At 37.8% G+C, this 23,664-nt stretch overlaps 1 protein-coding gene and 2 long non-coding RNA genes across 11 annotated transcripts; 1 reads left to right on the forward strand and 2 right to left on the reverse strand.

Annotated features, from left to right (window-relative positions):
* Positions 1-130: 130 nt before the first annotated feature.
* On the reverse strand, positions 131-23,664 carry LOC135552208 (major histocompatibility complex class I-related gene protein-like). Of its 9 annotated transcripts, none has more exons than XM_064983696.1 (14): positions 23,421-23,662; positions 22,454-22,729; positions 22,032-22,325; positions 21,640-21,924; positions 21,297-21,413; positions 20,957-21,010; positions 20,572-20,607; positions 19,832-19,864; positions 19,674-19,724; positions 18,353-18,385; positions 18,195-18,245; positions 16,853-16,906; positions 16,041-16,093; positions 15,651-16,010 (listed from the first exon to the last, which is right to left on the reverse strand). In XM_064983696.1, the coding sequence occupies exons 1-13, from the start codon at positions 23,488-23,490 to the stop codon at positions 16,080-16,082; spliced, it is 1,368 nt and encodes a 455-aa protein (XP_064839768.1). In that variant the 5' UTR covers positions 23,491-23,662; the 3' UTR covers positions 15,651-16,010; positions 16,041-16,079. The 9 variants fall into 9 exon arrangements, with proteins under 9 accessions (XP_064839775.1, XP_064839774.1, XP_064839776.1 ...); XM_064983698.1 differs by having other exon boundaries at positions 16,874-16,906; positions 23,421-23,661; XM_064983695.1 differs by having other exon boundaries at positions 15,651-16,093.
* LOC135552220 (uncharacterized) lies at positions 6,530-14,220 on the forward strand. Its single transcript, XR_010457412.1, has 2 exons — positions 6,530-7,824; positions 8,292-14,220. It is a non-coding gene; the product is annotated as an uncharacterized LOC135552220 (long non-coding RNA).
* On the reverse strand, positions 10,597-13,132 carry LOC135552218 (uncharacterized). The gene is made up of 4 exons (XR_010457411.1): positions 12,855-13,132; positions 12,260-12,399; positions 11,602-11,717; positions 10,597-10,730 (listed from the first exon to the last, which is right to left on the reverse strand). It is a non-coding gene; the product is annotated as an uncharacterized LOC135552218 (long non-coding RNA).

Below are 23,664 nucleotides of genomic sequence, written 5' to 3' on the forward strand. Positions count from 1 at the left end.
ATTGCAATATAAGGACCTTCAAACCTATCCTACCATTAAACAAAAATCTGGAGTTGTCATCAATAATATGAACATAACATTAAAATAATATGAACAAAGCATTATATTTCATTCAACCAACATAATAGGCTAGTAATTCAAAATTAAGTTTATTATTCATTTGAAAAATAATGTAGGATATATATATATATATATATATATATACACACACACACACACACACACACACACACACACACACACACAGTGGGGAGAACAAGTATTTGATACTCTGCCGATTTTGCAGGTTTTCCTACTTACAAAGCATGTAGAGGACTGTAATTTTTATGAATTACTTAAATCATACGTGTTTTTCTGGATTTTTGTTTTAGATTCCGTCTCTCACAGTTGAAGTGTACCTATGATTAAAAAAATGACAGACCTCTACATGCTTTAAGTAGGAAAACCTGCAAAATTGGCAGAGTATCAAATACTTGTTCTCCCCACTGTATATATACATACACACACACACACACAGTGGGGAGAACAAGTATTTGATACAAATATTAAATACTGACTTGATTTATTGACGTTGAATTGTACCTATGATAAAAATTAGACCTCTACATGCTCTGTAAGTAGGAAACACTGCCGATATTGCAGGTTATCAAATACTTGTTCTCCCCACTGTGTGTGATATATATATATATATATATATATGGCTCTGCCAAGAACTTTCATTTTCACTTATGATACATTTTGTAGAAGTAAAATCCTTCTTACTGCTGTTCACTGTTGAAAGTGTCCCAAACAAGAGCAAAACACATTTTGAACCCTCACATGTATTGTATGACCCTAAAATATACAAATATTCTGTGTCTAATTCAGGTCTGCCCCACAATGCTACGCCTTTGTGCTCTTCGCTTTCCCTAACAAGTAAAGTCCAATGTTGATCCTGATCATTAAGTTGAACAGGTGTTATACAAAGTCCAAAGTCTCTTCTCTGATGCAACTGTACTTCATAAGCAATAGTCAAACCTTGTCTTTGCACACCATTCATATTCAGAATTCTGTGCAAATGCGCTGTTGCTTACAATTCTGTTATCATTAGCCAATACTATCCTCCTGTAGATAAATTCACGTGGAACAGGCTATACTTTTGGAACTTTTAAACTAAATATGGGCATGTACTGTTGAATACATGATAGACCCTATTTTGAATTATAGAATGTGCAAAAAAAGTGTTTTTTTTTTATTTTTTTTCAGAATAACAAATCATACAGGATGTTTGAAAAGCAGTACAGGTTACATACATTGTGTGCGTGTGTGTACGTCCGTGGGCATGTATGTATGCAGCAAGCCTTGTAAAATAGTGGTTTAGTAAATAGTAACAGCAATGCTACGCAAAATGTATTAAATCATTTGGTGAATGCATTTAGTCCACAGTAGGATGCATATCACTAGAGACTCTATTCATTTAAAAAAACACTGATAAGGTTTCTGGCATAAAAGGGAAAATATTTTTGTCTTGACCTTCAAGGCTGCATGTTAGAATTATTTGTGTTCTCCATAAATCAATGTTTAAAATGTGATATTAAAAGAAACTTCACTGCATATTAATTCAAGAGTGTAGCTTTGTCTTAGCCTGGTAACCCAGTGAACGGTTATGAAATGGGCCCTAGGTTGAAATAAAAATCATAACAAATGATATTTCAAGTAATATTTTGATTAACAAATAAGCACATTTTCTCTATAACACGTTTGTGTGTTTCATGAGTGTTTTTACCATATTGTATATCTTGTTTTAATATCCTGCAAATATGTAAAAATTGTGTTGTATATTGTAGAGCATTGTTCATATTTAGAGTATTTGCAATGTTTGTCTATAACTCTTTTGAAATGTTACTTAAAATATGAGCATGTCAAGTCTGATCTAGTACAAATCTAGTTATAATCCCTGAAGAATGATACAATTACCTTAAAGATGCCTCACCATACAGTAATATCCACTGTAACAGTAAAACAATGAAATGTACGACAACCCAAACGGTGCCTAACCACCCCACTTATGAGACTATTTGGAAGCAAGTACTTACTTAAGAACAGCAAAAACCATTAAATGCAGCAGTTTTTAGCACATTGAATCAAAGTAACTATAATTTCCATCACTAGTTTATAAGATTGAAACTGTGCAGTGCAACTGAACAGTGTTATCAATAGCCATCCAATAAAATTATGAAATGAATTAACGTTCCTCCGTGGTCCGGCAGTTTGGCCACCAATGGTCATCTATCCACCTGCACATAATTAGACAACATGGAAAAGATGGGCATTATTAGATTGAACAGTGAAAAATGTAGTTACACTGATTAGTTATTGTTACTGACATGGAAAAACAACTCTCAACCAACAATGTCAGACAAAGCAGTCATCTAAAGTACTGCAAAATCTATTTAATCTAAATTAATTATAGGTTACTTGTATCACAGCTTTTTATTTTAACTAACCATGAAGGAATACATTTGTAAAATAACTGTCCATAAACATGATACAGTAATTTGATATTGCCCAACATCTGGCCACCCCAAAAATGTTAATGCTAATGAAACATATGCTGATTGTGTTGTAAGCAAACAATGTTTTTTAGTGTATATGTGATTGATAATAGTGCCTTGTTCTGTTCTCTGGCATACTGTAACTCAGATTTCCTTGCATGTTTATTATCATACTAACATTGCTTGTCTTATAGAGTAACCAAGGAAACCTTTGGACTATGGTGAATGATCACACAGATAATCTCTCATATTGGGGTCAGCCATGTTCTCAATGTTTTGAGAACAGCAAAACCAAAATCTACAATCATTTGGCTAGTATTTACACATACTTGTAGAACTCATTATGAATACATTTATGTGTAATTTACTATCAACTTTCTGAAGCAACACCTAACCTAATTGATTTAGTGTATTTGTGTGATTGAAGACTGTTGTCTTACCTTGCTATTTCCTTTTAACCCTATTACAGCCACTCCATTGCCATTAGTATTGCCATCTGTATACTTGTATACCATTGCCATCTGTATACCCCTGGCCCTTCTTTGGACACTGTGTTAACTAACCTCCAGACGAGCTTCAATACCATACAACTCTCCTTCCGTGGCCTCCAACTGCTCTTAAATGCAAGTGAAACTAAATGCATGCTCTTCAACCGATCGCCAGCAATCACTACTCTGGACGGTTCTGACTTAGAATATGTGGACAACTACAAATACCTAGGTGTCTGGTTAGACTATGAACTCTCCTTCCAGACTCACATTAAGCATCTCCAATCCAAAATTAAATCTAGAATTGGCTTCCTATTTCGCAACAAAGCATCCTTCACTCATGCTGCCAAAAATACCCTTGTAAAACGGACTATCCTGCCGATCCTTGACTTCGGCGACGTTATTTACAAAATAGCCTCCAACATTCTACTCAGCAAATTGGATGCACTCTTTCACAGTGCCATCCGTTTTGTCGCCAAAGCCCCATATACTACCCACTATTGCGACCTGTATGCTCTTGTTGGCTGGCCCTCGCTACAAATTCGTCGCCAAACCCACTGGCTCCAGGTCATCTATAAGACCTTGCTAGGTAAAGCCGTTTTATCTCAGCTCACTGGTCACCATAGCAGCACCCAGCTGTAGCACACGCTCCAGCAGGTATATTTCACTGGTCACCCCCAAAGCCCATTCCTCCTTTGGCCGCCTTTCCTTCCAGTTCTCTGCTACCAATGATTGGAACGAATTACACAAATCATTGAAGCTGGAGACCCATATCTCCCTCACTAACTTTAAGCACCAGCTGTCAGAGCAGCTCACAGATCACTGCACCTGCCCATCTGTAAATAGCCCATCCAACTACCTCATCCCCATACTGTTGATTTTTTTTTGTGATTTGTTTTGCTCCTTTGCACCCCAGTATCTCTACTTGCGCATTCATATTTTGCACATCTATCATTCCAGTGTTTAATTGCTAAATTGTCATTATTTCACCACTATGGCCTATTTATTGCCTACCTCCCTTATCTTACCTCATTTGCACACTGTATATATACTTTTTCTCTATCGTGTTATTGACTGTATGTTTGTTTATTCCATGTGTAACTTTGTTGTTTGTGTCGCACTGCTTTGCTTTGTCTTGGCCAGGTAGCAGTAAATGAGAACTTGTTCCCAACTAGCTTACCTGGTTACAATAAAGGTGAAATTAAATTAGCTGAAGAAAAACAGAGGAAGATGTCAGATGTTTGAATGTATAGCTACAATACAATTCTACAATGTCTCGTGTGGCTCAGTTGGTAGAGCGTGGCACTTGCAACACCAGGGTTGTGGATTCGATTCCCACGGGGGACCAGTACTAGAAATGGTATACCCTTACTACTTACTGTAAGTCGCTCTGGATAAGAGCATCTGTAAAATGTTACATTATAAAACGCAGCCTTTTTAGTTAGTTTTGTGTACATTGTATGTCCATTACAGAAAAGCAACTTTCCTTGAGGCAACACCTAACTTCATGTACTGTCATTTGTTTAGTTGTGGCATTACAGACTTTGTTGCCTTACCATACTCTAAAAAGTGTTCACTCCAGAAAATGCCACTCCATTGCCAGTAGCTGGAAAAACACAATCTAAAGTTTCAGTACATTGAAAAAACATAATTATCTGTGACTTTCAAAAGTAATTTTAAATAAATGTATTCGGTGCAACCACTCTCTTCAGAAGAGGATCATGTAATGAGTCTTAAATAGGCCTTATTTTTCAGAACCAAAAAGTATATCTAAACACAGTAAATGCTTGATTGTTACATAGGGTGTCTTTACAATTGGATGAACAGTTAGTTTTGATATAAAAGCATCATGTTGTTCTTACAACTAGTGTCATAAGTATGTTATACGTAACTATTTGACCGTTATGTTGATAAATGACAAGTCTACAGACCGAGGGAGAGGCTGTGATACTAACCTGTAGTTTTCAAGCCAGGAATCACTTTGATGTGTAAAGAGAAAAATACATAGAAATGTTATAATGCATATGGATTTAGGCTGTAGTTCCCACCTTTCATAGCAGTAACGTTGATTAATCTTTTCTTAACATAAAACAATTGAATTGATATAAATCAAGACTTACCAATTGTCCCTCTTTTGTGCAGAACAAGCAGGACCACCGAAACCAAGATCAGAACTACAATAATGGGGATGACTGCCCCAATGACTACAGCACCGAAACTACTGCAATCACAACATATTCCATCTGCAAAACAAAAGGCAGAGTATTTATAAAAAGCAACATTATGTAACCAGAAGCTAATTTCAGTTTTGTTCCTGCTTCACTTGCAAAGCTGTTGTTAATATGCTGTTCAGTTAAAATTAAGATTGTTTCCTGTGTCAATAACACTAAACCATATTAACCATCAATAACAACACTAAACCAAATTAGCCATACTTTACCCCATTTTACCACAATTGGCTCCTTCAATGCTCTATGGTTGACATAACATTCATAAGTTTTCTTATCTGCCTCTGGGATCTGCACACTCATCCTGATCTGGTAGGTGTTATCATCATTGGGTAGGACTCCTGTAGACTGCACTCCATCACGTTCGGTCAATGGAACACCATTCTTCTTAATTTGCATAATCACATCTTTGGGATAGAAACCTGTGGCCATGCAGGTCAGTCGGACATGTCCTGCAGTTTTGGCCTTTTTAGCAAATGCATAGACCTTTGGAGGGGCTAAAGAGGGAATAAACGGAGAACATTAATATTATTTCTGATCTCATATGTACAAATGGTTGTTTTTGTTTGTTAGGCTATACTATTTAAGTACTCACAATCAGCCCTACTGAATTCTTTGTCCTCATATTTCATGAATTTGGAAAGCCAGTCCACACACTCCTTCTCCAGGTAGCCCTTGGTGTACTGGTTGAGGATCTGCACCCCGTCCCACTTCCTCTTAGTCGGCTGAGCTTGAACAACTGGGGCCACCCACTGCATAGTGGCATCATCAAAGGCCAGGAAGTCGTCACCATCGTAGCTGTACTGGTCTGTGCCCTTTATGAATTTCAATGTGCCGTCACTCTGTTGGTCAATCTCACAGCCATGTTTCCACTGAAGTATATGCACATCTGAGAGGAAAAACAAATGAAAAAGATGGTCAATGATGACAATATACATGGATAACTAATGACCTACAATTTTAAAAGATTAACGGTGAGCGTAGGACAAATTGCAGGTGATCCCTCACCAGTGTTGTTGTGCTTCATGCGATCCATCAGGATGTTGACGTTGACTTTGAACCACTGCTCCTTGCTCTTGCGTGACTGAGTGCCTTTATCCCAGTAGTCTGCTGGCAGCTTCTCGCTCATCCAGGCCTGTTTGGGAATCTTCTTCTTTGCCACACTGTCATAGTAATCGATCTGTTGGTTGTTCATCAGACCCATGGCAGTGAACTCATGGATTCCAGGCAATTCTAGTGGCTTTGAGAGTGAAGTGTAGATGTAATTCAGGGAGTAGATGTCTGTAGGGAAAACATTTTTAACATTGAGATAATTTGTCTGAATCTGCTTTCTCTCCATGTTACTCAGACTATGCTGTAAAACATGAATAGGAAATGACTGCATGTTAAATATTTATCTATATCATAGATCTGTAACGGCCAACAAAATAATGTATTGAATTAATAGTGTCAGAGAGGCCTTGCATGATGTTGTCTAAATGGTAGGTGGCGTATCAATAACAAATAAGTCCAAACTCATGCATTAGTGAGAAGTGGGACACATTCTGCAACTTAGAAATCAACCTATTTCATATTAATATATTGAAGAGATACTTTGCGATTTTGGGACATGAGGCACTTTATCTACTTCCCCAAAGTCAGGTGAACAAATGTTTGTGGCTCTGTGTCCAGAATGAAGAAAGTTAGCATTGGCTTGTGAAACTACCTCTAACGTTAGTGCAACTGCTAAATACCGTTAGCGCAATGACTAACAATCTTTGGGTACAACTCGTTAGCATTGGCTCTCAAAAGTACCACTAACTTCCTTCATACTGGGCGCATATACTTAAAAATGGTATCCAGGAGTTCATCTGACTCTGGAGAAGTAGATAAAGGGCTTCATTGACAAAATCTTGAAATATCCCTTTAACACATCACCACCCGAACTCAAGTAGTTCGGACCTCTTGGTGTAATGATTAAGGTGTTGTCTTGACAGCTGCTAGATCCAGCTTTGAGTCCCGGTCGGGGCTATCCCCCGGATTCGCTACCATATCAAGAAAATAAATCATATGTATTTCCTTTTTCATTCGTTCGTGTATTGTTCTTTTGTTGTTGTATAATCGTATTATAAAATTGTATGACCGTCCTTGTCTATCAGTGAGTGTTTAAGTGTTTTGTTAGTTGTCAAGATATGTTTGTTTTTTTTGCACCCCAGGATGAGTAACGTTAGCTGCTGCTAAACAAATAAACAAACGTGTGTACAATTGCAGTAGTCATTATCAGTATATAGACTACTGTATAATTGCAAACACATGACAAACATAACATCTTCTTGGCACATGTTTTACTTTGTGATTTAAAAAATGAGATAATGCTATGCCTTGTTGGTCTAAGCAAAGTAAAAAAGCTCAATAATGTATGTAATGTTTCCTTACAAATGTGTGTTGTTATTGCACCGTTCCTGGCCTGTAAGTGCGCAATAGCTTTCCAGTAACCGATACAATGGATGGAGGAACGTAAAGGGCGACTATAAATACTACATTGCAATTACAACAGATAGACTATTATGCTAATAGACCACAGCAGTATATATGGTAAGCGATTTTAAAAATAATATTGTTTTATTATTCTTTTGCCACGCCTGGCTGTAAACGTTTACTTTCACTTTTGATATCGAGTACACAACTTACCGCTTTGGCTCCGACAAATACATTCTAGTGAAAAATATAAAACAAAAAACATCAAATTAGGTCTATACATCTTGCTAATTAAACTACAACCGTTTTCTTAAGCTATATCCCCGTTTTAAAATTATATGTCGATGGAAAGCCCCTTCACAAATATCGGTTGCCTTCCTTCTTCTGTGTTTTTTTTGGCTGACTTTACAACCCAAAGGGGTGTTTGCCGCCGCCAACTGGACCGGTTGAAACCAAAACAAGGTCAAAAGAAAACCCACACGTGATAGGGAAACTAACCTAATCCACCCAAATAAAAATGCTACATTGACAAAACAAAACTCACACTACTTCCTTCTTTCAACTCTCCATATCTCCCTTCTCAGGCTCTAGGACCCGAGAGGGTGGTACGGCTTGTAACAATATTCCATGTAACTTCTTCGCAGAATCTTTCAACCCCAGGAACTGTTCTGCCGCTTCCACAATGATTTTTGTCTTCCTGGACCTTTTCTCCACCTTGGCAGAGCCATTTATCATCATATCTATAAACATCCACCTTCCTAACTTTTTAAATACCTTGGTCCTGCTGGTGAAAGGAAACCCCTGCAGCCTGCAGTGAAGGCCTATCCACAACCATATTACTCTTCAAGTGCACCATTCAAACCCTCAACCCTTTTAACAGCTGCTGCATATGAAATGCCCTGACATGATCGGATATGAAAAGCCAACTGACATTTACTCCTGAGGTGCTGACCTGTTGCACCCTCTACAACCACTGATTATTATTTGACCCTGCTGGTCATCTATGAACATTTGAATATCTTGGCCATGTTCTGTTATAATCTCCACACAACACAGCCAGAAGAGGACTGGTCACCCCTCATAGCCTGGTTCCTCTCTAGGTTTCTTCCGAGGTTTTGACCATTCTGGGGAGTTTTTCCTAGCCACCGTGCTTTTACACCTGCATTTTTTGGCTGTTTGGGGTTTTAGGCTGTGTTTCTGTACAGCACGTTGAGATATCAGCTGATGTACGAAGGGCTTTATAAAATACATTTGAAATTTGATTTGACAGGGTAATGTGGGATGATCATTTCTTGCATGAACTAAAATAACACATTATAGATGGCTCTAGGCCAGAGAATGGCGTTAACAGGAGCAGCTGCAGAAGTGATGTCCTACTGAATATTGTAGGCCTGCAGTATGGGATGTGCGTTTCAAAAATGTATATTGTTATCTCATAGTTCAATTATAAAAATAAAAATATAGATTTTTTTATTATATGTATTTATTTACCATCACCAAATCATCTGATTTACTTTCACATTTAAACAGCCCAATGTTATTTAATGAAATTTGTTGAAGGACAGAAATCAGGTCAGAGGTCTGAGAATGACATATGAGGTACAAAAAAAATGATAGAAAAAACAAAGTTATTATTGCATTGTTACTTGATGTACGAGTCAAATCCTTCAAATGTAATTTATTGGGTCTCCATCTGATCGCACTCTTTGATTTCAGATTGTGGGATTGTTAATTGTTATGGTTTTCCAGAGGAAAATAATCTTGAATTCATAGAGTGAAAGAATCCATGGTAATGGAATTTTACTTACATTCTTTGTTTAATTCTATCCGGGAACAAAAAATATTAAAGCAACATGTAAAGTGTAGGTCCCATGTTTCATGAGCTGAAATAAAAGATCCCAGAAATGTTCCATAAGCACAAAAAGCTTATTTCTCTCAAATGTTGGGCACAAATTTGTTTACAACCCTGTTAGTGAGCATTTCTCCTTTGCCAAGATAATCCATCTACCTGACAGTTGTAACATATCAAGAAGCTGATTAAATAGCATGATCATTACACAGGTGCACCTTGGGAAAATAAAACAGGTGCTGGGGACAATAAAAGGCCACTCTAAAATGTGCAACTTTGTCACACAACACAATGCCACATATGTCTTATGTTTTGAGGGAGCATGCAATTGGTATACTGAGTGTAATATCTACCAGAGTTGTTGCAAGATAATTTAATGTTCATTTCTCTACCATAAGCTGCCTGGAAAGTCATTTTAGAGAATTTGGCAGTTCGTTCAACCGGCCTCACAACCGCAGACCACGTGTAACCACGGCAGCCCAGGACCTACACATACAGCTTCTTCACCTGCGGGATTGTCTGAGACCAGCCACCCAGACAGCTGAGGAGTATTTCTGTCTGTAATAACACCCTTTTGTGAGGGAAAACTCATTCTGATTGGCTGGGCCTGGCTCCCAAGTGGGTGGGCCTATGCCCTCCCTGGCCTAGTCATAGCTGCGCCGCTGCACAGTCTTGTGAAACCCATAGATTAGGGACTAATTAATATATTTAAATGCACTGAAGTATATTGAGTTAGAGTTTTTTTGGGGGGGGGGATACAAATGTTGTTCTTACTCAATCCACCCAGGGGCAGGATTGGACACGCCATATGTTAAACACCCCTGCTTTCGAGTTTCCAGTATAAAACCATCAGTATACATACATATACTTGCACTATTAATAGGCCGCAAAGAGGCATTGCATCTGTGCTAGAGATTAACTAGAGACTTTAATGAATACATTTATTCTAAATCCAATTCATAATGACTTTTGAATGAGAACTTATTTATCATTCATCAGTTACTTATTTAGATGACCCAAACCCGAAAGGGTGCAATTGATGCAGAGAGGGAGGTTGATATATACAGACCTTTACCAGGTAACAGTTCTTGGTTCTCATCAGTATCTTCATGGCTGCCAGTTGGAGATCCCTCCTAACTAGAACCTTCACTAGAACTTTCACTCGAACCCTGACCTGAAAAAATAACAGCAAAACAGTCAAACCCCATCACCTACACAGTTTACCTGTTAGACCTAGTCAAAACCAATGTTATAAAAAACATTATTACCTATTATGCTTATATTATCACAAATAAAGAAAAATATGACATCATATTACTGTCATGTTTCTCTATCTTTCCCCACTGTAATTCTTTCTCTCTCTCTATCGGTTATTAAAGTCAGAAATATACTTTAAAATATATATATATTTTTATATGTATTAAAAGATAAGTCAACTGACGTTGAACTTTAAAAATGTTTTGGCTTTTCCCAAAGTCATTGTATTCTGCCACAATAATTATTCTCTATGAGGCTCTTATGTGGGAACATGACAACATTTATCAGTAAGTTGTTTTGATCTTGAAGGAGGATATTAATCCTTTTCAATCTTCATACTAAAGCTGAAAGTATGTGAAGTACACCTAGAAAGTATGTGAAGAACACCTAGGTTCATTGTGTCAAACAGCATGCTTGTTATTCTTCAGTGTTTTACTTCCTTGACAAACCTGTTCTGGATCAGAACTACAGTAACTCCTCTGTCTGCCCTGTTTATGACTAATGTACCATGTGATTTATGATAAGGGATAAAAGCAACCAATGAAAACAAACATTTGTTATTTCTAAATTGTTCCTTGTGCATTTTTTTGGGGTAAACCCCACATTCTTTTTTCACCTAAACTTTACCTAATAGTATCACCACACATACTCAGCTATAATCAACAACATTGGCCTTGTTATGTTCAAAAGTGCAATTACAAAGTTAATGCGACTTTGTAATTGTAGGTCTGCAGTAGGTGTGTAAGTCTTTGAGAATGGTTAGATTAGCTACATATCCTGTAGTTTACCTGTTGACTCGTTGATGTTCACGGCGTCACTTTTGAAATTGTCTCTGAAGGTGGAGGACACGGCCACCTTGTATTCAGTGTTGGGAATCAGTCCAGTCAGAGGGTGTTACGGTTTTCTATGTGCGAAGGAGAGTCGGACCAAAATGTGGCGTGTAGATTACGATCCATGTTTAATAAACAAAAGTCAATACGAATCAATTACAAAAACAACAAACGTAACGAAAACAGAAACAGCCTATACTGGTGTAAATTAACACAGAACAGGGACATAAGGACAATAAGGACAATCACCCACGAAACACTCAAAGAATATGGCTGCCTGAATATGGTTCCCAATCAGAGACAACGATCAACACCTGCCTCTGATTGAGAACCACTTCAGACAGCCATAGATACACCTAGAACACCCCACTAAGCTACCATCCCAATACATGTGAAAAAAAACCAAGACAAAACACACCACATACAAAAACCCATGTCACACCCTGGCCTGACCAAATAGATAAAGAAAACACAAAATACTAAGACCAGGGCGTGACAAGAGTGTAGGTGTTCATGTTACCATTCACCAGCATCTTCACCATGGAGAGAGAAAGAGAGAGATCAATTTTAGCAGGCAACAGGAGAAAAAAGCAGATGGCCAGACAGCCAGACAGACCTCTTTAGTGTCTCCTCCTCTGGTTGGGGTCCAGGTGAGTCTGTAGAGGACCATGTCTTGGGCTGAGTGTTCCCAGGTGACCCTGAAGCTCTCTGTGGAGACTTCACTGGTCTTTAGGTTCAGAGGCTCTGGGACTGTCTCTGGATTACACACAAAGGATAAATGGCTCAGTGTTTTTAGAGCATGGTGCTGGCAACACCAGGGTTGTTTGATCAATTTCCGCATGTGTTACATATGAATAAATAAACGTGTCACAGTCAATGTTGAGAGTGACACACTCGCTTTGGGTAAAAGTGTATGTGTTACCTCACAACCCTATCGTCTGTGGAAAAGTCTATCAAAATTACATTTTTACACTAAATCCTATCATTAAATTCCTAAGATAAAGAAAAGCAGCTCAGGACAAGAGCAATAGAGAATTACACTAGAGTAGAGCAATAGAGAATTACGGTAGAGTAGATCAATATTTTGGACTAGCAACTCTCTGGCAATCAATCAATCTCCTTTAGTACCACTCCACCACAGGTACTATACAGCTCTCCAAAACTAACAGCTGGGGAGAATAGAGGAGAGGGGAGGGGAGAGGCAGTCTTACTGGTGGTAAATCAGCCAGTCAGGGGCTTGGCTTGGCGACCTCCATCATACAAAGCCAAGATGATCACAGTGTACTCTGTCAGTGGCATCAGGTTACTAAGCAACACTGGGGTGTCGTTGCATCCACATACGCCCTATGGTCAAAGAAGAGGTAAGGTTAAAGGTGAGTGCAAATTTATCTCATCTCAAAAAATATGTACTGTTGATGGCATTCTTGTCCAGATACAGTCTTTACATCCTGGTCAATAATTGAAAGCATTCATTCATTTTAAGAATAACAATAACGGTACTGGGATGTCACACGTTTACCATGTGATTTGTTCTCAGGTAAAGAAAATCTTGTTGGAAAGTGCATTGATATATACCCATTGATACTTCAAGAATATAACTTAGAAATGCCTCATGAACGTAGTTGTTGTCGTACCTCATCAGAGCCCAAAATATAATCTGTAAAACAAATTTTATTTGTCACATGTGCCGAATACAACAGGTGAAGACCTTACAGTGAAATGTTTACTTACAGGCCTTTAACCAGCAATGCAGTTTTAAGAAAAATATGTGTCAGCAGTCAGGAGCTGCCAGAGCCGCCCGCCAGTCAGGAGCTGCCAGAGCCGCCCGTCAGTCAGGAGCTGCCAGAGCCGTCCGTCAGTCAGGAGCTGCCAGAGCCGCCCGTCAGTCAGGAGCTGCCAGAGCCGTCCGTCAGGCAGGAGCTGCCAGAGTCACCCTTCAGGCAGGAGCTGCCAGTGTCACCCTTCAGGCAGGAGCTGCCAGAGTCGCCCTTCACTCCGGCACTGCTGGAGTCGCCAGCCTGTCCGGCGCTGACGGAGTCTCCCGTCTATTCGGGGCCCGCTGAAAGGGTCCCAGTCCGAGGTCGGCGGCGAGGGTCGCCGCTCCAAAGGCGCCACCTAAGTGGACCGAGACTAAGGTGGAGTGGGGTCAGAGCCGCCAGAGCCGCCACCACGGACAGATGCCCACCCAGACCCTCCCCTCTGGGTTTAGGTTTTGCGGTCGGAGTCCGCACCTTTGGGGGGGGTACTGTCACGTCCTGACCTTAGTTCCCTTTGTACATCTCTATATTAGGTTGGTCAGGGTGTGAGTTGGGGTGGGCATTCTATGTTTTGTGGGCATTCTTGTTTTTGTGTTTATATTTCTATATGTTTGGCCTGGTATGGTTCCCAATCAGAGACAGCTGTCAATCGTTGTCTCTGATTGAGAACCATACTTAGGTAGCCTGATTTCCCACTCTTGTTTGTGGGTGGTTATTTTCCGTTTCAGTGTTTTTCACCATACGGGACTGTTTCGTTTTTTCTTTATTCGCTTGTTCGTTTGTTTTCTGTGTTGAGTGTAATAAATATGACGAACACCTACCACGCTGCATATTGGTCTGATATTTCCTACTCCTCCTCAGAAGAGGAAGACAACAACCATTACAGGAGGTCAAATGTACTCCTTTCCCTGAAACACCATGCAGTCAAACTTTTAATTTTGTGCCACCAGGGCCACAATAATATACCCCCTCTCTGAATGTCCGAATGTGACCCCCCTCCCAATGGGTTACTGCAGCTAGTGTTGCCAGCACTGCCACTGCCTGGGTGGGGGCACCCCACCGGAATACACACCGACTAGGTACAAGGTCGTCAAGGTTCTCATTAGCATCTTTGAGAATTTACTTGCATATTATGCTCTCCCTTTAGGGGGCTTTGGCTTTGCAGGACCAACCCTGCCAAGCAGGCTCAGAATCTTGAGGAGGCAGTGCTGCTCTAGGTCTCTGACCTCATTTTGGCTGCATACAGACAGCTTACAGCAGGCCCATAAAACAGTTAGGGACTTCTCCTTAGTATCTGGGTCATTCAGGTGGGTGTCTAGGGTATAGGGTTGTGGACCATTCCATCAATATAGGATCTTAAATAAATAAATTAGATGTATAATTCATTTTTAAAATGTAGTTCCCCATGATAGAACAATAAATAAATCAAATGTATAATTTATTTTAAAACGCTGTTCCACCATGATAGGACAAAAAAATAAATAAGATGTATAATTCATTATAAAAAGTATATCCATCATCTGAACAACATTGAAAGCTCTCTCACACCCCCGCTCACAACAATACATTGGTTCTGGGATATGCAACCATTTCCTTTCTCATTAAACGCCACACTTTCCCCAAAATCAAAAACCACATACCACACATACTGTGCCTTCTGTTTACTGAGTTTTTATCTTCACCATGTTGAATTAGTGCTTTTGTGTTCCAATTAGTTATATTTGAAGATATATAGAAAAGCTATATTTTTTGTTGTATTATTACAGTCCATAACCGGGCTAGAATTGTGTTTCATTATATTCCTCATCTATAAGAACTTTGTCATTTTTAAAATAGCCATGGAGTAGTCTTTGTGTCTCTGAACAACTGGCTATCAATATATAGCTTATCGACGACGAGAGCTACTCGTATATTTTGAATGCTCACATTGAATGAATTGCCCGAAAAATAATGAGAATATCTATCCTGAATCATTTCTGTGTCAAATTCGCAGGTGACCACACAGTCCGACGACAGTGAACCTGGGCTCTCCTGACAGGTGAACTCCCATCTTTCCTCATGGAACATGGTCAAACTAATTTGGTTGCTTGTGTTAACTGCAGCTAGGCCTATATGCACAATCTTAACTTTATTCATTGGTATCCTTCATTATTATAATGACTCAAAAGCATAACAAGGGTCCAATCATCATTGGAACAGTCAAATGTGGCATGCAGTGTTGAACACATAAGGGATACTGAGGCGTTCACATTGGTTCATAAAGGAGTATTTTATTAAAGCAGTGATTTATACTTTCCCCGAAAAATGAAAACAAAACATATTTAAAAAGCAGTTCAGTGCATGTGTGTTTATGTGTGTGCAACGATTTAAATGATTGGTTTCTAGTTTAAAATAAACAATATACAATAGAAATAGAATAAGGTTCCAATACCAATACATTAAAATGGCCCAAATATAGGCGGTTTACAAATCAATTTGTTGAAAAGGAATTCTATTTTGATATTCGAAAGATCAAGACATTCATTAATAAGTATTCAAATCCAAGCCGATCAAAACGGTCAATTCTTGGGAATGTACACATCCAGATTGACAGTATTTGTTGACAAAACAGACAAAACAGACAAAACAGAATCACATGTTGAATCACATGTTGTTTGCTAGATTTAGATGCGTTGTCAGTCACTCCTCAATGGCTGAGAGAATAGAGAGAGAAAGTCATTATAGGAATGGGTGCTTGTTTTTTTATTCTCAGGGCTATAGCTGCAGTAACAGTAGGCATGCTAATGACAATACTACAATCATTTAGATAACTAAGAATTACACCTAAATAATAAATAGTAATAGTGCAGTTAGTATTACATATCCATGTAGATTCATGATGCTGATATTTGTAAAAGGATGTTTGCAGTGGTGTAAAGTACTTAAGTAAAACTACATTAAAGTACTACTTAAGTAGTTTTTTTGGTTATCTGAACATTACTTTGCTATTTATTTTTTGCCAACTTTTACTTTTACTTCACTACATTCCTAAAGAAAATATATATAGATTTTTTTGAACTCGTTACATTTTGACAGGAAAATGGATCAATTCACACACTTATCAAGAGAAAAGCCCTGGTCATCCCTACTGCCTTTGATCTGGCGGACTCACTAAACACAATAACAAGAAAATTGTGCCATCTGGTTTGCTTAATATAAAGAATTTGAAAAGGTTTACCCTTTTACTTTTGATACTTAAGTACATTTTAGCAATTCCATTTACTTTTGATACTTAAGTATATTTAAACGCAAATACGTTTAGACTTTTACTCAAGTAGTATTTTACTGGGTGACTTTCAATTTTACTTGAGTCATTTTCTATTATTGTATATTTACTTTTAAATATATGAGCACTTCCATAGTTTCAACTGCATTCACTATGTACTTAAGGAATATACAGTAAAATAACTCACAATACTTTTGAATAACATTACCAGAGTCAGTGCTGCTAGCGTCATCCTTTGTCCCTGGGAAAAGAGAATATTATCACTCTTTAGTTAGATACAGATTTACAGCATGCAGTGATGATCATTGGTCCTCTATAGGCATGCATATTCCCAAATAAAATTCTATGAATTAACGGAAAAATCATCATAGCAATGTAATTCAATCTCTGATTTGACTGAATCGATAACTACCCACCTCGTACATAGAAGATGTGACTTTACATTTCACGTCAGTGTCATAATAATCCTACTCGGTACAGATAATTAATTAGTTAGAATTAATGTGTCATGTTGTCTCCCACTATGTTCAGTGTCTAATTGCTAGTTATTCTTTAGGTGTTCCCTTCCTTGAGAAACATTTTCTTGACTATGATTCACAGTCCCTTCATTTTACAAGTCTACATACCACATGATTTGTGACAAAGGTGATTAAAGTAAAGTTTGCATCAAATAGCAAACATGACAGAATTACACCTAAACAATACATAGTAATAGTGCAGTTAGTATACATGTCAATGTAGTCTCATGATGCTGATATTTGTAAAAGGATGTTGGGATGTTTGCAGTGATATAAAGTGCTTAAGTAAACATACTTTAAAGTACTACTTAAGTAGTTTTTTTGGTTATCTGAACATTACTTTGCTATTTATTTTTTTGCCAACTTTTACTTTTACTTCATTAAATTCCTAAAGGAAATATATATAGATTTTTTTGAACTCGTTACATTTTGACAGGAAAATGGATCAATTCACACACTTATTAAGAGAAAAGCCCTGGTCATCCCTACTGCCTTTGATCTGGCGGACTCACTAAACACAATAACAAGAAAATTGTGCCGTCTGGTTTGCTTAATATAAGGAATTTGAAAAGGTTTACACTTTTACTTTTGATACTTAAGTACATTTTAGCAATTCCATTTACTTTTGATACTTAAGTATATTAAAACGCAAATACGTTTAGACTTTTACTCAAGTAGTATTTTACTGGGTGACTTTCACTTTTACTTGAGTCATTTTCTATTATTGTATATTTACTTTTACTCATGTATGACACTTGAGTACTTTTTTTTACCACTGGATGTTTGGGGATGTTAGTTAATATATGGTTTGTACTGTTGATGGACATGTGCCAGTTGCCTAGTTGGATACATGGTGGCATGGCTGGAGGAACTAAATCATTTAAGTGATCAGATACATAATAGTACTTTCAACAACAACTAACACCAGAAAAAACATCTAACTTTCAAGAAAGAGATTGGGGGGCCATGATTCTATTACATTATATATATTTTAAGGATAAATTATATTACCTCCATTAGGCAGCATTTCCTCCCTCTCTAGACGTTCGTTGCTGCCTTGACCTGAAACAGCATAACTAACATCAGCACTTCCATAGTTTCAACTGCATTCACTATGTACTTAAGGAATATACAGTAAAATAACTGGCAATACTTTTGAATAACATTACCAGAGTCAGTGCTGCTAGCGTCATCCTTTGTCCCTGGGAAAAGAGAATATTATCACTCTTTAGTTAGATACAGATTTACAGCATTCAGTGATGATCATTGGTCCTCTATAGGCATGCATATTCCCAAATAAAATTCTATGAATTAACGGAAAAATCATCATAGCAATGTAATTCAATCTCTGATTTGACTGAATCGATAACTACCCACCTCGTACATAGAAGATGTGACTTTACATTTCACGTCAGTGTCATAATAATCCTACTCAGTACAGATAATTAATTAGTTAGAATTAATGTGTCATGTTGTCTCCCACTATGTTCAGTGTCTAATTGCTAGTTATTCTTTAGGTGTTCCCTTCCTTGAGAAACATTTTCTTGACTATGATTCACAGTCCCTTCATTTTACAAGTCTACATACCACATGATTTGTGACAAAGGTGATTAAAGTAAAGTTTGCATCAAATAGCAAACATGACAGAATTACACCTAAACAATACATAGTAATAGTGCAGTTAGTATACATGTCAATGTAGTCTCATGATGCTGATATTTGTAAAAGGATGTTGGGATGTTTGCAGTGGTATAAAGTGCTTAAGTAAACATACTTTAAAGTACTACTTAAGTAGTTTTTTTGGTTATCTGAACATTACTTTGCTATTTATTTTTTTGCCAACTTTTACTTTTACTTCATTAAATTCCTAAAGGAAATATATATAGATTTTTTTGAACTCGTTACATTTTGACAGGAAAATGGATCAATTCACACACTTATTAAGAGAAAAGCCCTGGTCATCCCTACTGCCTTTGATCTGGCGGACTCACTAAACACAATAACAAGAAAATTGTGCCGTCTGGTTTGCTTAATATAAGGAATTTGAAAAGGTTTACACTTTTACTTTTGATACTTAAGTACATTTTAGCAATTCCATTTACTTTTGATACTTAAGTATATTTAAACGCAAATACGTTTAGACTTTTACTCAAGTAGTATTTTACTGGGTGACTTTCACTTTTACTTGAGTCATTTTCTATTATTGTATATTTACTTTTACTCATGTATGACACTTGAGTACTTTTTTTTACCACTGGATGTTTGGGGATGTTAGTTAATATATGGTTTGTACTGTTGATGGACATGTGCCAGTTGCCTAGTTGGATACATGGTGGCATGGCTGGAGGAACTAAATCATTTAAGTGATCAGATACATAATAGTACTTTCAACAACAACTAACACCAGAAAAAACATCTAACTTTCAAGAAAGAGATTGGGGGGCCATGATTCTATTACATTATATATATTTTAAGGATAAATTATATTACCTCCATTAGGCAGCATTTCCTCCCTCTCTAGACGTTCGTTGCTGCCTTGACCTGAAACAGCATAACTAACATCAGCACTTCCATAGTTTCAACTGCATTCACTATGTACTTAAGGAATATACAGTAAAATAACTGGCAATACTTTTGAATAACATTACCAGAGTCAGTGCTGCTAGCGTCATCCTTTGTCCCTGGGAAAAGAGAATATTATCACTCTTTAGTTAGATACAGATTTACAGCATTCAGTGATGATCATTGGTCCTCTATAGGCATGCATATTCCCAAATAAAATTCTATGAATTAACGGAAAAATCATCATAGCAATGTAATTCAATCTCTGATTTGACTGAATCGATAACTACCCACCTCGTACATAGAAGATGTGACTTTACATTTCACGTCAGTGTCATAATAATCCTACTCGGTACAGATAATTAATTAGTTAGAATTAATGTGTCATGTTGTCTCCCACTATGTTCAGTGTCTAATTGCTAGTTATTCTTTAGGTGTTCCCTTCCTTGAGAAACATTTTCTTGACTATGATTTGTAAGTCGCTCTGGATAAGAGCGTCTGCTAAATGACTTAAATGTAAATGATTCACAGTCCCTTCATTTTACAAGTCTACATACCACATGATTTGTGACAAAGGTGATTAAAGTAAAGTTTGCATCAAAAAGTAAACATGACAGAACTTGTTGTATTGTTAAAGTCACTTTTGAAAACTTAATGAACGCGTTTTTTTACAATACCAGAAATCAATGCTATCAGTCAATCATTCTTAATTGTAATTATAATCTACCCTCCGTTGCATGAAAGAAATTGGAGCCTTCTCTGCTTTTAACAACTGTAAAACATAACATGACCTCCACTCTACAACTATGAGATTTGTAAGTCTTACCAGGCATGTTCAAAACGGCTGCTCCATTTCCATTGCCTGAAAGTAACAGAGTCATGTGAACGGACTAGCTTTGCAAGTACAAGGTTGATGTTGTGCTATATACTCATCGGTATTGTCCAGAGCAACAAGTGGACAATAAGAAGTAAAACAATTCATCTGTATGTGATTAATAAAAATGATTGATGTGTAAAAACAAGGATATGGGTGGGGGGCTGTCATTAATGAATTGAATCACCACAAGACATAATTAAATCACAACAATAAACACTGATAAGATGGCCCCTCATTATACATATCCCTACCAGATCTTTGGTATTGCTGTGCTACTGCTACACATGTAATTGTTCTAAGAAGGACAAAATACATGACATTGTATCAACGGTACCATTTAGAGGTGCCTGGATCCCAGTAGCTGGTAGATCTCCTTTTTTACCAGCAACTAAAACAATGGAGCAAGATGTTAACGCCAAATATGACAGGTTTTTATTAAATGAGTATCTGAAACAGTGGAAGAAACAGTGGAAACACAGTGGTAGGAAAAGTAAACATACAATACTCTCTTTTTTGAGCTCCCGACTTGAGATTTACTAAAGTCACACCCTGATATCAAAAGAGGTTTCCACATTCCTAAATGGCCATAATCGCTTTAGTTTATCTCACAAAACAATACAAGTAAGACAAAATAACATACTGTATGAAATTCATTCACAATGTGAAAAACGTACATATTTTGCCTTTCTTCCAAAGAACCAACATGGAGCCAACCACGGTCAGCAGGAGGACCACAACAACAGCACCAATGATACCACCTGTTACTTGGGTACAATCGCAGCATTTCCCATCTGCGTGGAAGACAATATAAGAGGACATATTCAGCATTAACAATAACATATTGTACATTGAGCTTGAAAAACAGTTGTCACATTTTCATCATCTGCATTCATGACCTGTTAACAGACTCAGAAACGTCTGATTTTACCACAACTGATAACCATAACTGGTTAACTAATAACTGGTTTGTTGAAAATACATATAGTACCTGTATATTGAATATAAGGACTACTTTACCCCATTTTTCCACAATTGGCTCCTTCAATGATGTATGGTTGACATAACATTCATAAGTTTTCTTATCTGCCTCTGGGATCTGCACACTCATCCTGATCTGGTAGGTGTCATCATCATTGGGTAGGACTCCTGTAGACTGCACTCCATCACGTTCGGTCAATGGAACACCATTCTTCTTAATATGCATAATCACATCTTTGGGATAGAAACCTGTGGCCATGCAGGTCAGTCGGATATTTCCTGCAGTTTTGGCCTTTTTAGCAAACGCATAGACATTTGGAGGGGCTAAAGGGGGAATAAACGGAGAACATTAATATTATTTCTGATCTCACATGTACAAATGGTCGTTTTTTTGTTAACCATTTGTCAGGCTATACTATTTAAGTACTCACAATCAGCACTACTGAATTCTTTGTCCTGATATTTCATGAATTTGGAAAGCCAGTCCACACACTCCTTCTCCAGGTAGCCCTTGGTGTACTGGTTGAGGATCTGCACCCCGTCCCACTTCCTCTTAGTCGGCTGAGCTTGAACAACTGGGGCCACCCACTGCATAGTGGCATCATCAAAGGCCAGGAAGTCGTTACCATCGTAGCTGTACTGGTCTGTGCCCTTTATGAATTTCAATGTGCCGTCACTCTGTCGGTCAATCTCACAGCCATGTTTCCACTGAAGGATATGGACATCTGAGAGGAAAAACAAATAGAATAGGAGAGGGAATGAGTCACCTATGTTATGGTCAAGTCTGGGAGTTTTGGTAAAATATCTACAGTAGGCTGTGTAGAGTGACACAAATGCAAGTGTTGTTTCTCACCAGTGTTGTTGTGCCTCATGCGATCCATCAGGATGTTGACGTTGACTTTGAACCACTGCTCCTTGCTCTTGCGTGACTGAGTGCCTTTATCCCAGTAGTCTGCTGGCAGCTTCTCCCTCATCCAGTCCTGTTTGGGAACCTTCTTCTTTGACACACTGTCATAGTAATCAATTTGTTTTTCATTCATCATACCCATGGCAGTGAACTCATGGATACCAGGCAATTCTACTGGCTTTGACAGGGCAGTGTAGATGTAATTCAGCGACCATTTATCCACTGGTCACAAAAAGTGAAACATGAGTTAGTCGTGACTCCTGAGTAGAGATGCTTCTTCAAAGACCAAAATAATTGGGGATGACTTTTTAAGGAATATCAAATTGATTGGAATACTAAATAAAGGAATGATGGTGATAAAATGTACCTTAATCTGTTAAATTTTTTCATATTATTTGTATTTAAAAAATCATACAATTTCTGTTCACAATGGTTATTGAAAGAGACCAAACTAAAAAAAACTGATCCTGGATCAACAAAATTGTGCACTAGACTTATCGTCACCATAGCATTTCCAACCAATCAAACTGTCCTTTTCTGTTGCCAGGTGAGATAGTTTTCACAGGTGTACAGTCAGGGTCCAGTCAACGGAATTTGGCAGCAAGAGGCAAAACATAAACATTGTAGCCTAATTATCAATACAGTTTTAATAACTAAATAAAATGTTGGGAAGTTGAAGTTATTAAGTAAGTAATTATTCTTTTTGACAGTTTGCGAACATTTTCAACAGAACAATAAATAACTTAACCTACAATTTTCACGATACAACAATTGAACATGAATCGTCAAAATGTGCCTCGATGATAATAATTTCTCCATATTATTATTTTTTCCCTAGGTCTATAGCAACTCAGACAAAAAAAACATTTTACTTTCACCTTTAGCAACAACACAGAGAAATACATTTTCTTACCGCTGTCCACCGTCGAAAGTTTCGCGAAAAGGAACAAAAGTACGACGACATACATTTTGAACGCACACATGAATGTTAAATCCCCCGAAAATAATAATATGCCTATCCTAAATAAAAGTCTGTGGCCAATCCCAACGTGAACCGCATAGTGGTAGTGAAAGCCGAACAGAGCACTTCGGCTTTCACAACCAGGTGAACTCTAACGAACGTGGTCAAACAGGTCAAACAAGTTTGGCTGGTTATG

This window comes from Oncorhynchus masou, chromosome 13, assembly GCF_036934945.1.
Source record: "Oncorhynchus masou masou isolate Uvic2021 chromosome 13, UVic_Omas_1.1, whole genome shotgun sequence".
NCBI classification, from domain to species: Eukaryota; Metazoa; Chordata; class Actinopteri; order Salmoniformes; family Salmonidae; genus Oncorhynchus; species Oncorhynchus masou.